Source organism: Salmo salar, chromosome 11 (genome assembly GCF_965601325.2).
Source record: "Salmo salar chromosome 11, fSalSal1, whole genome shotgun sequence".
Classification (NCBI taxonomy): domain Eukaryota; kingdom Metazoa; phylum Chordata; class Actinopteri; order Salmoniformes; family Salmonidae; genus Salmo; species Salmo salar.
Window position 1 is genome coordinate 119,873,897 of NC_138301.1, and position 16,654 is coordinate 119,890,550.

General features: G+C 44.6%; 1 protein-coding gene across 1 annotated transcript; it reads left to right on the plus strand.

Moving 5' to 3' along the window:
- The first annotated feature begins 15,805 nt into the window (after positions 1-15,805).
- On the plus strand, positions 15,806-16,417 carry synj1 (synaptojanin 1). The gene is given in 1 exon segment (NM_001146441.2): positions 15,806-16,417. A coding segment is annotated over 1 exon segment (270 nt). The 5' UTR covers positions 15,806-16,063; the 3' UTR covers positions 16,334-16,417.
- Positions 16,418-16,654: the final 237 nt, after the last annotated feature.

Below are 16,654 nucleotides of genomic sequence, written 5' to 3' on the forward strand. Positions count from 1 at the left end.
GTAAGATGGTTCCTTGTGAGTAGGCCGAGGCCAATAAAGTGATAGGAATAGCATGTGCTTCAGTAAAAATGGCTTCTTAGCATTCATAGCCATGTTTATCAACTGTACCGCAGAAATAGAACATAAATCACAGAACAGATGTGTTGTGGTGGCAGCTGCAGAGAAGTACTTGGGTGTTTGAGATTTTTCTGCAGAGTTACAAGGTGTCACGTCTGTCTGAAGGAGGAGACCAAGGCGCAGCGTGCGTATCCTTCCACATCTTTATTATATAGTGAAACTTACCCAAACAAACAATAAACTAGAACCAAACCGTGACGACAGAGGTGCAACATGCACTAACTCAAAATAATCTCCCACAAACACAGGTGGGAAAAACAACTACTTAAATATGATTCCCAATTAGAGACAACGATGACCAGCTGCCTCTAATTGGGAATCATACAAATACCCCAACATAGAAAAAATAAACTAGAACCAAAAAAACATAGAAAAAATAAACTAGATAAACCCCCCAGTCACACCCTGACCTACTCTACCATAGAAAATAAGTGCACACAATGGTCAGAACGTGACACAAGGTGTGTTGAATGATGGTGTCCCGTTCTCCCAGGGTGCTGGCCTGGTGTAGGATGAGATAGGGCCACAGTAGGTTGGTGGCATCTTAATTGGGGAAGACTGGCTCGCTGTAATAGCTGGAGCGGAATCGGTGGAACGGTATCAAATATATCCCGGGTATCCTGGAAAGATATTGACCTCATCCTGTCAGTCGAGGATGCCTGGTCGTTCTTTAAAAGTAATTTCCTCACCATTTTAGATAAGCATGCCCCTTTCAAAAAATTCAGAACTAAGAACAGATATAGCCCTTCGTTCACTCCAGACCTGACTGCCCATGACCAGCACAAAAACATCCTGTGGCGGACTGCACTAGCATCGAATAGTCCCCGCGATATGCAACTGTTCAGGGAAGTTAGGAACCAATACACGCAGTCAGTCAGGAAAGCAAAGACTAGCTTTTTCATGCAGAATTTAGCATCCTGTAGCTTTAACTCCAAAAAGTTTTGGGACACTGTAAAGTCCATGGAGCAAGGGCACATCCTCCCAGCTGCCCACTGCACTGAGGCTAGGTAACACGGTCAACACCGATAAATCCACGATAATCGAAAATGTCAATAAGCATTTCTCTACGGCTGGCCATGCTTTCCTCCTGGCTACCCCAACCCCGGCCAACAGCTCCGCACCCCCCGCAGCTACTCGCCCAAGCCTCCCCAGCTTCTCCTTCACCCAAATCCAGATTGCAGATGTTCTGAAAGAGCTGCAAAACCTGGACCCGTACAAATCAGCTGGGCTAGACAATCTGGACCCTCTCTTTCTAAAACTATCCGCTGCCATTGTTGCAACCCTTATTACCAGCCAGTTCAACCTCTCTTTCGTATCGTCCAAGATCCCTAAAGATTGGAAAGCTGCCGCGGTCATCCCCCTCTTCAAAGGGGGTGACGCTCTAGACCCAAACTGCTGTAGACCTATATCTATCCTGCCCTGCCTCTCTAAAGTCTTCGAAAGCCAAGTTAATAAACAGATCACTGACCATTTCGAATCCCACCGTACCTTCTCCGCTGTGCAATCTGGTTTCCGAGCTGGTCATGGGTGCACCTCAGCCACGCTCAAGGTACTAAACGATATCATAACCGCCATCGATAAGAGACAGTACTGTGCAGCCGTCTTCATCGACCTGGCCAAGGCTTTCGACTCTGTCAATCACCGTATTCTTATCGGCAGACTCAATAGCCTTGGTTTCTCTAATGACTGCCTCGCCTGGTTCACCAACTACTTTGCAGACAGAGTTCAGTGTGTCAAATCAAAGGCCTGTTGTCCGGACCTCTGGCAGTCTCTATGGGGGTACCACAGGGTTCAATTCTCGGGCCGACTCTTTTCTCTGTATATATCAATGATGTCGCTCTTGCTGCGGGCGATTCTCTGATCCACCTCTACGCAGACGACACCATTCTGTATACTTCTGGCCCTTCCTTGGACACTGTGCTAACTAACCTCCAAACGAGCTTCAATACCATACAACACACCTTCCGTGGCCTCCAACTGCTCTTAAACGCTAGTAAAACCAAATGCATGCTTTTCAACCGTTCGCTGCCCGCACCCGTCCGCCCGACTAGCATCACCACCCTAGACGGTTCTGAACTAGAATATGTGGACAACTATAAAGACCTAGGTGTCTGGCTAGACTGTAAACTCTCCTTCCAGACTCATATTAAACATCTCCAATCCAAAATCAAATCTAGAATCGGCTTTCTATTTCGCAACAAAGCCTCCTTCACTCACGCCGCCAAACTTACCCTCGTAAAACTGACAATCCTGCCGATCCTCGACTTCGGCGATGTCATCTACAAAATAGCTTCCAATACTCTACTCAGCAAACTGGATGCAGTCTATCACAGTGCCATCCGTTTTGTCACCAAAGCCCCATATACTACCCACCACTGCGACCTGTACACTCTCGTTGGCTGGCCCTCGCTACATATTCGTCGCCAGACCCACTGGCTCCAGGTCATCTATAAGTCTATGCTAGGTAAAGCTCCGCCTTACCTCAGTTCACTGGTCACGATAACAACACCCACCCGTAGCACACGCTCCAGCAGGTATATCTCACTGGTCATCCCCAAAGCCAACACCTCATTTGGCCGCCTTTCCTTCCAGTTCTCTGCTGCCAGTGACTGGAACGAATTGCAAAAATCGCTGAAGCTGGAGACTTTTATTTCCCTCACCAACTTTAAGCATCAGCTATCTGAGCAGCTAACCGATCGCTGCAGCTGTACATAATCCATCTGTAAATAGCCCACCCAATCTACCTACCTCATCCCCATATTGTTTTTATTTACTTTTATGCTCTTTTGCACACCAGTATCTCTACTTGTGCATCATCATCTGCTCATTTATCACTCCAGTGTTAATCTGCTAAATTGTAATTCTTCGTTACTATGGCCTATTTATTGCCATACCACCTCATGCATTTTGCACACACTGTATATAGACTTTCTTTTTTTCCTACTGTGTCATTGACTTGTTTCTTGTATTATTGGCTTGTTTATTGTTTATTCCATGTGCAACTCTGTGTTGTTGTCTGTGTCACACTGCTTTGCTTTATCTTGTCCAGGTCGCAGTTGTAAATGAGAACTTGTTCTCAACTAGCCTACCTGGTTAAATAAAGGTGAAATAAAATAAAAATATTAAAAACATGGTTTCCATGTGTTGATGACATTCCATTTGCACCGTTCCAGACATTATTATGAGCCATCCTCCCCTCCACAGCCTGGATAGGTCCTCCCCTGCGCAGCCTGGATAGGGCCAAGTAGTGGAATAGTATGATGTTTTAATTATTGTAAGGTAGTTGGTATGGCCAACAACAACAACAAAAATTCTCTCATTTTTCTGTCACAAAGTGATAATGAATTCACCCTCCAGAACAGTAGGTGGAAACACAGGGCTAGATATGAGAAATAGATAAACACTGGTCTCACACTCCAGTACACTAGGTGGTGGTGTTTTCCCCTTTCATTTGGATGCGATCTGCCAATACACATTTTAAAAAGAAGAAGAAGAAGACCAGCCGGGGGACTGTGAGACGAAAAACCCGGCGGGGAGAAACGGTAAGAGGTTTAGTACATTTATATATATATATATATATATATATATATATATATTTCCTACGGTGTATGAAACAACGGTTTATTACTTCAAAAGAGGATTGAACAACAATATTCAGTCTGCAGTTTTGGTTCCTCGGAGAATGTCAGTTTGCTAATATTTGCTGAAGGAAATCGACCATTCAAAGCGATGGATGAATACGAGGAAATAGCTAACGTTAGCCTTCCCTAGCTGCTGATTTATTATTTTATTTTTTTGGGCTAACTACATAAGCTGTCATGCGGCAAGAGGAACATTTTCAATATTATTTACAGCAATTTGTTAAATTAAATCAGTTAATTTGAGCTGTTGATGTAATTACTAGTTAACTAAATCCATCTGGCGTGAATTCCCACCGCGCCTAAACGTTAGCTAGTCTAGTAAACGTTAGTTACTCTAGTAAACGTTAGCTAGTCTAGTAAACGTTAGTTACTCTAGTCAACGTTAGTTACTCTAGTCAACGTTAGTTACTCTAGTCAACGTTAGCTAGTCTTGTAAACGTTAGCTAGTCTTGTAAACGTTAGCTAGTCTTGTAAACGTTAGCTAGTCTTGTAAACGTTAGCTAGTCTTGTAAACGTTAGCTAGTCTTGTAAACGTTAGCTAGTCTAGTTAGCTACTCTAGTCAACGTTAGCTACTCTAGTCAACGTTAGCCAGTCTAGTCAACGTTAGCCAGTCTAGTTAACGTTAGCTAGCTGCTCACCTAATCATCCCCAAGCCAGGGAAAACCAAGTCGTACATGTTTTGTTGTTTCGTGACCAGAGGTGTTCCCTGTTGAAATGTAAAGGGGGGGGGGGGGGGCTGTCATCTTCGCAATGCAGTACCAGGCAAAGATCAAAATACCGATCTGTCGTGTAGAAACTGGAATAAGGAAAGAGCTGCGCATCTTGGGCTCACAGTTGGTGAGGTTAGACACAAGTCGTGACTGACTCGATAGATAATTTTTATTTTTTTGGTTTGTTGTTGTTGTTGTTGTTGGTCTTTTCTTCCCGGCCTAGCCGTTGTTGGTAGCCTCCAGGTATCTTGCGGACTGCAGCCTTGGCAATTAATCTACCTTGCTATTAAATAGACCTTACAACTGTATGTCGCAATGTGTCACTCATTATTCCAGTATTTTGGAAGTAGTTGGTAATAAGATGTACTACAGGTACGTAGCTAATGGTTGTTTTTTTTGTCGGTGTTAAACTTTGGGAGTCAACCTAGCGATGGACCAGTTAGCTCATGTTTATCAATAGGGCTGGGGAGGGATTGTGATCCCTATCCAAGACAGCAGCAGCAGTATCAGCATCACTGTGTGATGTCTGACAGCAGCATTGAATGCCCCTGCGACACCAGGATATTGCAGATGCACACACTGTCAATGTTTTTTGTTTACTGCAAGGTGTGGTGATGATGACGATAAGTGACAGTTACAAAAAAAATAAAAAAGATTGGGGGAAAAAGGAACTAATAACCTTTTGACTTAACACACTGAACGACCTCCGGGCGCAGGTATAGAGCTCTCCCATACAGATCTGAGAGCAGCTTCAAGGTTTTGTGCCAACATCTTATCAAACTGCACGACTTTTGAAGTTTGTCTTTATTTGTATTGTAAATATGTGTATATATATATATATATATTTCAGCGTTTCCGTTATGAAAATGTGGCACCGGACATTTGACCGGTAACTTTTTGTTTAATTTACTGGATATTTTGAGAAATGTACGGTACCCATGTTTGGGTGTGTAACCTGATTAGGGTATCCACCCACGGTGCTCAGAATGACAGGAATTACATTGTAGATGATGGTAGTTCATATTAACAGAACATGTAAGTCTAGGATGCAATGATGTGTGTCCTTACCGCACACTTTGAAGATGTTCGGGGGGGCAGGTAGCCTAGTGGTTAGAGTGGAGGGGCGGCAGGTAGTCTAGGGGTTAGTGTAGAGGTGGCAGGTAGCCTAGTGGTTAGAGTGGAGGAGTGGCAGGTAGCCTAGTGGTTAGAGTGGAGGGGCGGCAGGTAGTCTAGTGGTTAGAGTGGAGGGGGGGCAGGTAGCCTAGGGGTTAGAGTGTGGGGGCGGCAGGTAGCCTAGTGGTTAGAGTGGAGGGGCGGCAGGTAGCCTAGTGGTTAGAGTGGAGGGGCGGCAGGTAGCCTAGTGGTTAGAGTGTAGGGGTGGCAGGTAGCCTAGTGGTTAGAGTGGAGGGGCGGCAGGTAGCCTAGGGGTTAGAGCGTAGGGGAGGCAGGTAGCCTAGTGGTTAGAGCGGAGGGGCGGCAGGTAGCCTAGTGGTTAGAGTGGAGGGGCGGCAGGTAGCCTAGTGGTTAGAGTGTAGGGGCGGCAGCTAGCCTAGTGGTTAGAGTGTAGGGGCGGCAGGTAGCCTAGGGGTTAGAGCGTAGGGGGGGCAGGTAGCCTAGTGGTTAGAGCGTAGGGGGGGCAGGTAGCCTAGTGGTTAGAGTGTAGGAGTGGCAGGTAGCCTAGTGGTTAGAGTGGAGGGGCGGCAGGTAGCCTAGTGGTTAGAGTGTAGGGGGGGCAGGTAGCCTAGGGGTTAGAGCGTAGGGGGGGCAGGTAGCCTAGTGGTTAGAGCGTAGGGGGGGCAGGTAGCCTAGTGGTTAGAGCGTAGAGGCGGCAGGTAGCCTAGTGGTTAGAGCGTAGAGGCGGCAGGTAGCCTAGTGGTTAGAGTGTAGAGGCGGCAGGTAGCCTAGTGGTTAGAGTGTAGGGGCGGCAGGTAGCCTAGTGGTTAGAGTGTAGGGGCGGCAGGTAGCCTAGTGGTTAGAGTGTAGGGGCGGCAGGTAGCCTAGTGGTTAGAGTGTAGGGGCGGCAGGTAGCCTAGTGGTTAGAGTGTGGGGGCGGCAGGTAGCCTAGTGGTTAGAGTGTGGGGGCGGCAGGTAGCCTAGTGGTTAGAGTGTAGGGGGCGGCAGGTAGCCTAGTGGTTAGAGTGTAGGTCTAAGTCGCTCTGGATAAGAGCGTCTGCTAAATGACTAAAATGTAAATGTAAAAAATGGGGGCAGGTAGCCTAGTGGTTAGAGTGTGGGGGCGGCAGGTAGCCTAGTGGTTAGAGTGTAGGGGCGGCAGGTAGCCTAGTGGTTAGAGCGTAGGGGCGGCAGGTAGCCTAGTGGTTAGAGCGTAGGGGGGGGCAGGTAGCCTAGTGGTTAGAGCGTAGGGGGGGCAGGTAGCCTAGTGGTTAGAGTGTAGGGGCGGCAGGTAGCCTAGTGGTTAGAGCGTAGGGGGGGCAGGTAGCCTAGTGGTTAGAGTGTTGGACCAGTAACCGAAAGGTTGCAAGATCGAATCCCCAAGCTGACAAGGTAAAACTCTGTCGTTCTGCCCCTGAACAGGGCAGTTAACCCACTGTTCCCTGGTAGGCCGTCATTTGAAAATAAGAATTTGTTCTTAACTGACTTGCCTAGTTAAATAAGGGTAAAATATATATATTTTTTTAGTATAACTATCCACATTCTACTTTTCCTTATTCGCCGAGTAACGAACAGCAAAATCACTAGCATATGCATTGGGCTGAGCGTGAGTTTCAAGTTTGGGGAAGGTGAATTTTCACCATTAAAAACGCACCTTTTTTAATAATAAAGCTTCACATGCATCATAGCATTTGCAGACTTCTGTAAAATAGCCTACTATTCGTAACATGATGAGTAGATTGGCATTATGTAACTCGATCACTGTTTGCCAAAAAAAAACAGCGCTTGGCTGAGCGCGTATAGTGTAGAGGCCTTGGTTATAGCCTGTATCAGATGCGTGTCTTTATTTGCATGGGGGGGGGGGGGGGGAATAAACACATTTCGTGCTATTCTTATACACTTTATTTTTTTTAATACGACAAATTACAGGGTAGCTTACTCTGCTGACAATGACAAAAAACAAATAACAGCAATGTTGTCCATAATAACAGGCCTATGAGAAAGGGAGACAGAGTTCGGTCCATCTAAACTGGAGGAGGAAATGATTGTCCAAAAACCAACTTTTTTAAAACTGATTCAACAATGATAGTGAGTATGCGCAGTGTGCACTCATAGGGGATATTACTAATGCTCTCTGTTGATGCCATAAAGATAGGCTATAGGCCTACTGTTGTTCGTTAAACTAAAAGACAGATTAGTATTTTCATTGTCTTCTCTTTACATTTTACATCTTTAGCCATTTGCTTTGCAAATTATGTTTTTTATCGCGTGATTTCATTTTGTAATATTGCGATATGCATGACTGAGCACTCAACTTTTCACTGACTGTCGTAACTCATCAATCATGTATTTGGTATTTGCAGAGCGCACCGCCCACATTGCTCTGGCTGCTTTTCCTTCCGATTGTAGACCAGGGTTAGTTAATGATTCTCTGTGGCCAAATCATGCTTTAGTAGCCTATTTTGAATGATGTTTTAAATTGATTTCTGTATAGACAGGAGTAGGCTAATTAGGATATATATATATATACTGCTCAAAAAAATAAAGGGAACACTTAAACAACACAATGTAACTCCAAGTCAATCACACTTCTGTGAAATCAAACTGTCCACTTAGGAAGCAACACTGATTGACAATACATTTCACATGCTGTTGTGCAAATGGAATAGACAACAGGTGGAAATTATAGGCAATTAGCAAGACACCCCCAATAAAGGAGTGGTTCTGCAGGTGGGGACCACAGACCACTTCTCAGTTCCTATGCTTCCTGGCTGATGTTTTGGTCACTTTTGAATGCTGGCGGTGCTTTCACTCTAGTGGTAGCATGAGACGGAGTCTACAACCCACACAAGTGACTCAGGTAGTGCAGCTCATCCAGGATGGCACATCAATGCGAGCTGTGGCAAGAAGGTTTACTGTGTCTGTCAGCGTAGTGTCCAGAGCATGGAGGCGCTACCAGGAGACAGGCCAGTACATCAGGAGACGTGGAGGAGGCCGTAGGAGGGCAACAACCCAGCAGCAGGACCGCTACCTCCGCCTTTGTGCAAGGAGGAGCAGGAGAAGCACTGCCAGAGCCCTGCAAAATGACCTCCAGCAGGCCACAAATGTGCATGTGTCTGCTCAAACGGTCAGAAACAGACTCCATGAGGGTGGTATGAGGGCCCGACGTCCACACGTGGGGATTGTGCTTACAGCCCAACACCGTGAAGGACGTTTGGCATTTGCCAGAGAACACCAAGATTGGCAAATTCGCCACTGGCCCCCTGTGCTCTTCACAGATGAAAGCAGGTTCACACTGAGCACGTGACAGACGTGACAGAGTCTGGAGACGCAGTGGAGAACGTTCTGCTGCCTGCAACATCCTCCAGCATGACCGGTTTGGCGGTGGGTCAGTCATGGTGTGGGGTGGCATTTCTTTGGGGGGCTGCACAGCCCTCCATGTGCTCACCAGAGGTAGCCTGACTGCCATTAGGTACCGAGATGAGATCCTCAGACCCCTTGTGAGACCATATGCTGGTGCGGTTGGCCCTGGGTTCCCTCTAATGCAAGACAATGCTAGACCTCATGTGGCTGGAGTGTGTCAGCAGTTCCTGCAAGAGGAAGGCATTGATGCTATGGACTGGCCCACCCGTTCCCCAGACCTGAATCCAATTGAGCACATCTGGGACATCATGTCTTGCTCCATCCAGCAACGCCACGTTGCACCACAGACTGTCCAGGAGTTGGCGGATGCTTTAGTCCAGGTCTGGGAGGAGATCCCTCAGGAGACCATCCGCCACCTCATCAGGAGCATGCCCAGGCGTTGTAGGGAGGTCATACAGGCACGTGGAGGCCACACACACTACTGAGCCTCATTACATCAACGTTGGATCAGCCTGTAGTGTGGTTTTCCACTTTAATTTTGAGTGTGACTCCAAATCCAGACCTCCATGGGTTGATAAATTGGATTTCCATTGATTATTTTTGTGTGATTTTGTTGTCAGCACATTCAACTATGTAAAGAAAAAAGTATTTAATAAGATTATTTATTTCATTCAGATCTAGGATGTGTTGTTTAAGTGTTCCCTTTATTTTTTTGAGCAGTGTATATATATATATATGCAATTTTATGTCAATCTACTATTCCCCATAATAGAAAAGTGTACCTATTCTATTGGTCAGTTTTGTCGAGTAAGAAATAGCCCAAACACAGTTTTGGGAAGATAGATCCCAAATTCATACAACCAGTTGGCCTAGGCTGTATGTGTGATTCTCCTCAAGCGGTCGTTGACCACTCTGTGTTCAACTGCTCCTCCTCCAATTCCTCCTCTAGCTTGGCGATACGAGACTCCATATATATATATTCTAAAGCTATGAATCTGATGCAGCAGGTAAGAACGTTTATGGACTGTTCATTATTTATAACGAGGTATATCTGGAGAAAATCAGACCTCCTCTGAATGCTTGAAAAATAACAAGCGACCCTCCCCTATACCCAAAACAATAATTAAAACATAAAGTGGATAGCAGAGAACATGCCTACCAATTACCCTGACTCCTAGACCAGACCCTTAGATATACACTTAGCACTGCATCAATCGATCATCTTATTTGCGGTCCGAATGAAAAAAAATAAAAAAGCCTTTTATAAACGCATTTCTACATCATTTTCCATGACTGGAGACAAGCAGAAACTAAATGTTGTTTTAATCCACAACAGAGCATGACGATGAATGCTGGAACACCGGAGACATTTTAATTTCTATAAAGGCTTTTGTTTAAAAAAGGGAAAAAAAAGGAGAAGTCTAAGATTGGAACAATGATAAAGTTGTCTATCAACTCTAAACATTTAGCTCAACAGAACCAGTTACAACTGAAATATCTGGTCATCAATGAATTACAGAAAAATACTTGTGATTTCTTTTTTTTTTTTTTTTTTAACACAGCAGACGCATATCTTCAGGGGACGCCTAGATTCACTTGTAACTTCATTTGGAAAACTATCTATTTCTTATTTAATGTATTTTATTCCATGATATTGTTACAAAATAGATGTGTGTTGACTGTGATCAGGACATGGAAATAGAAGAACATCTGCTATGCTAAATTAACAAACTAGGGATGTATAGCTCACTGCATGATCCTCAAACCGAAGACTGGCCAAACTCCTGGTTATAAAAGTGATTTCAAAGACGCTTTAGAATGACGGTATTTTCTGTTTCTATTATGTAATTCTAAGATCTTTTTATTTTTTATTTTTTTATAGGTTTCTACAGCCTGTTGAAAGGTTCAATGTCAATTGATTGTTACAGAATTACACATTTACTTCCTTAGCAACGTTAATGTTTTTTTCCCCCTCGGCTATAGAAGGTTGTAGCGCGGACTCTGAATATCATAGAGACAAACCAAATATATCCCATATATGCATCGGAGTCACGTCTTTCCACGGCATTTTACAGCTTGTTTCCAACGTAAAGCATTGCGGACTAAAGCATTGTTATAGATTGCTTTATAATAATCAGGTCCATTTGAATTATTTTCAATTTTAAGCTAACAGGGGGTATGCCTATGCTTTTAGCCATTTACCCTAACATACCTTCAGCATACCCCCTCGATATACCCTTGGCATACCCCCTCGATATACCCTCGGCATACCCCCTCGATATACCCTCGGCACACCCCCTCGACATACCCTCGGCACACCTCCTCGATTCGAGTCCTGGTTTTAGCTTGACACACCAAGCCCTTCACTAACACTGAGCTATTTAAGTGATGCATGGTGATTGTGTCAGCCAATTCCTTCAATCTATGGATAGTAGACTATCATTTAGTCTGTCTAACAGGTAGGCCTACCTCTTGTTTCTTGAATAGGAAGAAGTAGGCGCCAACACAAAGCCCTCTTTAATTAGCCTAAAGTCAAATTGAAAGGACTGTAAATGAATTAGGCCTTTTTCAAATTAGCTTTGCATTCAGCACCAATGAGCTGTCCATCCCCCGGCTGCTGCTCCATAGTGATGTAAGTTATGTAAATGACTGGAATATGGTTTATTGTGAGGTCAATAATGCTGATAAATAGCTTTATTATTTGCAACGAAACATTTTTTGTTTTTATTCTAATCAATTATAATAGTAGCAAGCTTACCTCTGGTCCTCATCTTCGTGCTCTCCCTCTCTAACTGAACGACCTAGTCCTCCCTCTCTAACTGAACAGGACATCAGTAGGACCTAGTCCTCCCTCTCTAACTGAACAGGACATCAGTAGGGCCTAGTCCTCCCTCTCTAACTGAACAGGACATCAGTAGGACCTAGTCCTCCCTCTCTAGCTGAACGACCTAGTCCTCCCTCTCTAACTGAACAGGACATCAGTAGGACCTAGTCCTCCCTCTCTAACTGAACAGGACATCAGTAGGACCTAGTCCTCCCTCTCTAACTGAACAGGACATCAGTAGGACCTAGTCCTCCCTCTCTAACTGAACAGGACATCAGTAGGGCCTAGTCCTCCCTCTCTAACTGAACAGGACATCAGTAGGACCTAGTCCTCCCTCTCTAAGTGAACAGGACATCAGTAGGGCCTAGTCCTCCCTCTCTAACTGAACAGGACATCAGTAGGACCTAGTCCTCCCTCTCTAACTGAACAGGACATCAGTAGGACCTAGTCCTCCCTCTCTAACTGAACAGGACATCAGTAGGGCCTAGTCCTCCCTCTCTAACTGAACAGGACATCAGTAGGGCCTAGTCCTCCCTCTCTAACTGAACAGGACATCAGTAGGACCTAGTCCTCCCTCTCTAACTGAACGACCTAGTCCTCCCTCTCTAACTGAACAGGACATCAGTAGGACCTAGTCCTCCCTCTCTAACTGAACAGGACATCAGTAGGGCCTAGTCCTCCCTCTCTAACTGAACAGGACATCAGTAGGACCTAGTCCTCCCTCTCTAGCTGAACAGGACATCAGTAGGACCTAGTCCTCCCTCTCTAACTGAACAGGACATCAGTAGGACCTAGTCCTCCCTCTCTAACTGAACAGGACATCAGTAGGACCTAGTCCTCCCTCTCTAGCTGAACGACCTAGCCTCCTCCCTCTCTAACTGAACAGGACATCAGTAGGACCTAGTCCTCCCTCTCTAGCTGAACGACCTAGTCCTCCCTCTGTAACTGAACGACCTAGTCCTCCCTCTCTAACTGAACAGGACATCAGTAGGGCCTAGTCCTCCCTCTCTAACTGAACAGGACATCAGTAGGACCTAGTCCTCCCTCTCTAACTGAACAGGACATCAGTAGGACCTAGTCCTCCCTCTCTAACTGAACAGGACATCAGTAGGACCTAGTCCTCCCTCTCTAACTGAACGACCTAGTCCTCCCTCTCTAACTGAACAGGACATCAGTAGGACCTAGTCCTCCCTCTCTAACTGAACAGGACATCAGTAGGGCCTAGTCCTCCCTCTCTAACTGAACAGGACATCAGTAGGGCCTAGTCCTCCCTCTCTAACTGAACAGGACATCAGTAGGACCTAGTCCTCCCTCTCTAACTGAACAGGACATCAGTAGGGCCTAGTCCTCCCTCTCTAACTGAACAGGACATCAGTAGGACCTAGTCCTCCCTCTCTAACTGAACAGGACATCAGTAGGGCCTAGTCCTCCCTCTCTAACTGAACAGGACATCAGTAGGACCTAGTCCTCCCTCTCTAACTGAACAGGACATCAGTAGGACCTAGCCCCCCCCTGCGCCGTCCCCTCTCTAACTGAACAGGACATCAGTAGGACCTAGTCCTCCCTCTCTAACTGAACAGGACATCAGTAGGACCTAGTACACGGGCACAGATATTGCCTTTTTTGGACAAATAAATGTATATTTTTTGGAAGAAGCATTTGACTGTCCACTTGAAGTGCCACATACAGCCATTAGTTAGGGTTTAGATCAGCAGGAGCAGGCCAGGGCTTATTATTGGGACAGTCTATCCATTGCAGTGTGTAATGCAGTGTAGGCTAAGCCATTTTAAGGGATAGATCAGCTTTAATATTGCAGATTGTGACTTCCATCAGTATAATTGTCTGCATCCATTTTTTTATTTAAAAAAAAAAATATATACATTTCCTTTTATTGTCCCCTAACCCTACCACCCCTCCCCTAATTGGAGTAAACTAATGGACAACAACACTTAGGCTTCTACTTCCTGCTTATAGACTGTACATACTATACACATTTTACGAACACAGGATGTTTTACATTTGTTATCTTGTTGTTATTAGTCCCACCCTTCAGCTGCATTCAACTCCTCCCATCTATCTCTTAAACACCATCCATTTTGGATTTCTATTTGCCATATATTTTTTTTTCCCGCTGTGATGTTTCACAAAAGTTCAGAACTTTTTTTATTCTTATAGTTTCTACAGATTGTAAATTAAAGATAAAAATGTTTTGCTAAGAGTATTATTGATCGATTTGACTATGACTTTTCAAATCACCCAGCAGCGCTATTTGCAGAGTTGACTTCAGGTAAATGTTTAAATTCTTCAGCCATTCCTGAACCTGCTACTCCAAAATAAGTTCTATATGGACAGTACCGAAACAAATGATTTAATGATTCTGACTTTTCACAGCAAAATCTGCAGAGCTGGGATGGTTGTATCCCCACATATACAGTGCATTTCAGAAAGTATTCAGACCCCCTTGATTTTTTCCCCCATATTTTGTTACGTTACAGCCTTATTCTTAGATGGATTAAATTGTGTTTTTTTCCCCTCATCAGTCTACACACAATACCCCATAATGACAAAGCAAAAACAGGTTTTTAGAAATGTTTGCCCCAAAAAACCCTGAAATATCATTTAGTATTCAGACCCTGTACTCAGTACTTTGTTGAAGAACATTTGGCAGAGCTTAAAGTCTGGAGCAAAGTACAGAGAGATCCTTGATGAAAACCTGGTCCAGACAACGCAGGAGTGGCTTCGGGACAAGTCTCTGAATGTCCTTGAGTGACCCAGCCAGAGCCCGGACTCGAACCCGATCGAACATCTCTGGAGAGACCTGAAAATAGCTGTGCAGCGACGCTCCCCATCCAACCAGACGGAGCTTGAGAGGATCTGCAGAGAAGAATGGGAGAAACTCCCTAAATACAGGTGTTGCCAAGCTTGTAGCGTCATACCCAAGAAGACTCAAGGCTGTAATCACTGCCGAAGGTGCTTCAACAAAGTACTGAGTAAACGGTCTGAATACTTATGTAAATGTGATATTTCCGTTTTTTTTTTAAATGTTTAATACATTTGCAAAAATTTCTAAACCTGTTTTTGATTTGTCATTATTGGGTATTGTGTATAGATTGATGAGAGAGGGACAATTTAATAAATTTTAGAATAAGGCTGTAACGTAACGAAATCTGGAAAAAGTCAAGGGGTCTGAATACTTTCTGAATGCACTCTGTGTATTTCTATATAGAAAGCCGTAGCCTGTGATGGTATAGAATGCTTCCAATCCTTTATACTACACATGCAATGTGTTTTATCAGTCCATCACCCCACATGATGGACTGACAATACAAATGGTGATGGTGGTGGTCTGTCAGCAGAGAGTATAGGGGTCCCTTGGTCTTTTCACGGTGAGGTAGAACAGACAAGAGATGATCGCAACTGTAAGTCAAATCTTTCAGATCTAGAACACTTGGAGCCTTTTTGACAAGTTAGTCCCGTAGCCGAACATGCTGACTAGACCGAGCGAGCGTTCACCATTGCGCGTATGTTGATTTTTGTTTTTTATGTCCACCCACACCAGACGAGATCAGGACGCGCAGGTTGAAATATCAAAACAAACTCTGAACCAACTAAATTAAATTTGGGGACAGGTCGAAAACACAGGAAACATTCAAGGCCATTTAGTTAGTTAGCTAGCTAGCTTGCTGTTGCTAGCTAATTTGTCCTGGGATACCTGAAAAGGGGAAGTTAGTTTCCAGTAATCTCTCCTCATTCAGGCTTCTTCTTCTTCTATTGACTTTATATGGCGGTTGGCAACCAACTTTAAGGTGCATTACCACCACCAACTGGATTGGAGTGTGGACCTCACGTCAAGCGTCACAAATAGAACAAAGTTCTATTTTAGCCCCTGGCTACGCATAACCTCGCTAGCAGTGTGGGTGCAATGATTGAATAACATGTACATTTTATTTTGCAACGCGAGCAGTGGGGTCAGCATGTAAGGAGTATGAACACTCAGCATGCAGATATGCGTTTTTGCAAATCTTTTTTTTTTTTGGGGGGGGGGGTCCAAATCTGACTCCTACATTCACACGTACAGTATCTCTCCTCTCCTGGTGAATCAAGCTAGCTGTCATACATTTAGCATTCATTACACGTTGGTCATTTTAGCAGACGCTCTTATCCGGAGCGACTCACAGTCGGTGCATTTTAAAACAACCACATCACAGTCATTGTAAATCAGCACTTACTTCCTGTGTCCTTTTTTTGTTGTTCCAGGTGTGACATCCATTGGCAGCCTCATCTTGGATCTAACATGGCCTTCAGCAAAGGATATCGCATCTACCACAAGTTGGACCCGCCCCCGTACAGCGTCATCGTGGAAACCAGGAACAGAGATGAATGCCTCATGTTCGAGTCAGGCGCCGTCGCCGTCTTATGTAAGACACACACTGATTGGTTCATGGATTATCACAGATGCTTTCGTTTAAAAAAAATAAAAAAGAAGAGAAAAAATAAAAAAGGGAAATGTAATAAAATGCTTAAATTACAAGCCCATCCACACCTTAAACCATGCTGTGTTTAGATAGATTGACATACTGATTATACGGGAGAATGTCATCAACATGCAGATCATAAGATATACAAGAGATCCCCTATCCCTCCCCTCTATAAACCAGTCCTGCTGCAGTGCAGCGGAAAACCAAGTGAGAGAAAACTGGTTGAAATGTTGTCTCTTCAACCAGTTTAGCACCTGAATAGGATTAATAATGTCAATATCTGGGTGGTGCTGAGAAGACGCATATGCAACCTTTATTTAAACTAGGCAAGTCAGTTAAGAACAAATTCTTATTTACAATAACGGCCAACAACGGCCCAAACCCGGACGACCCTGGGCCAATTGTGC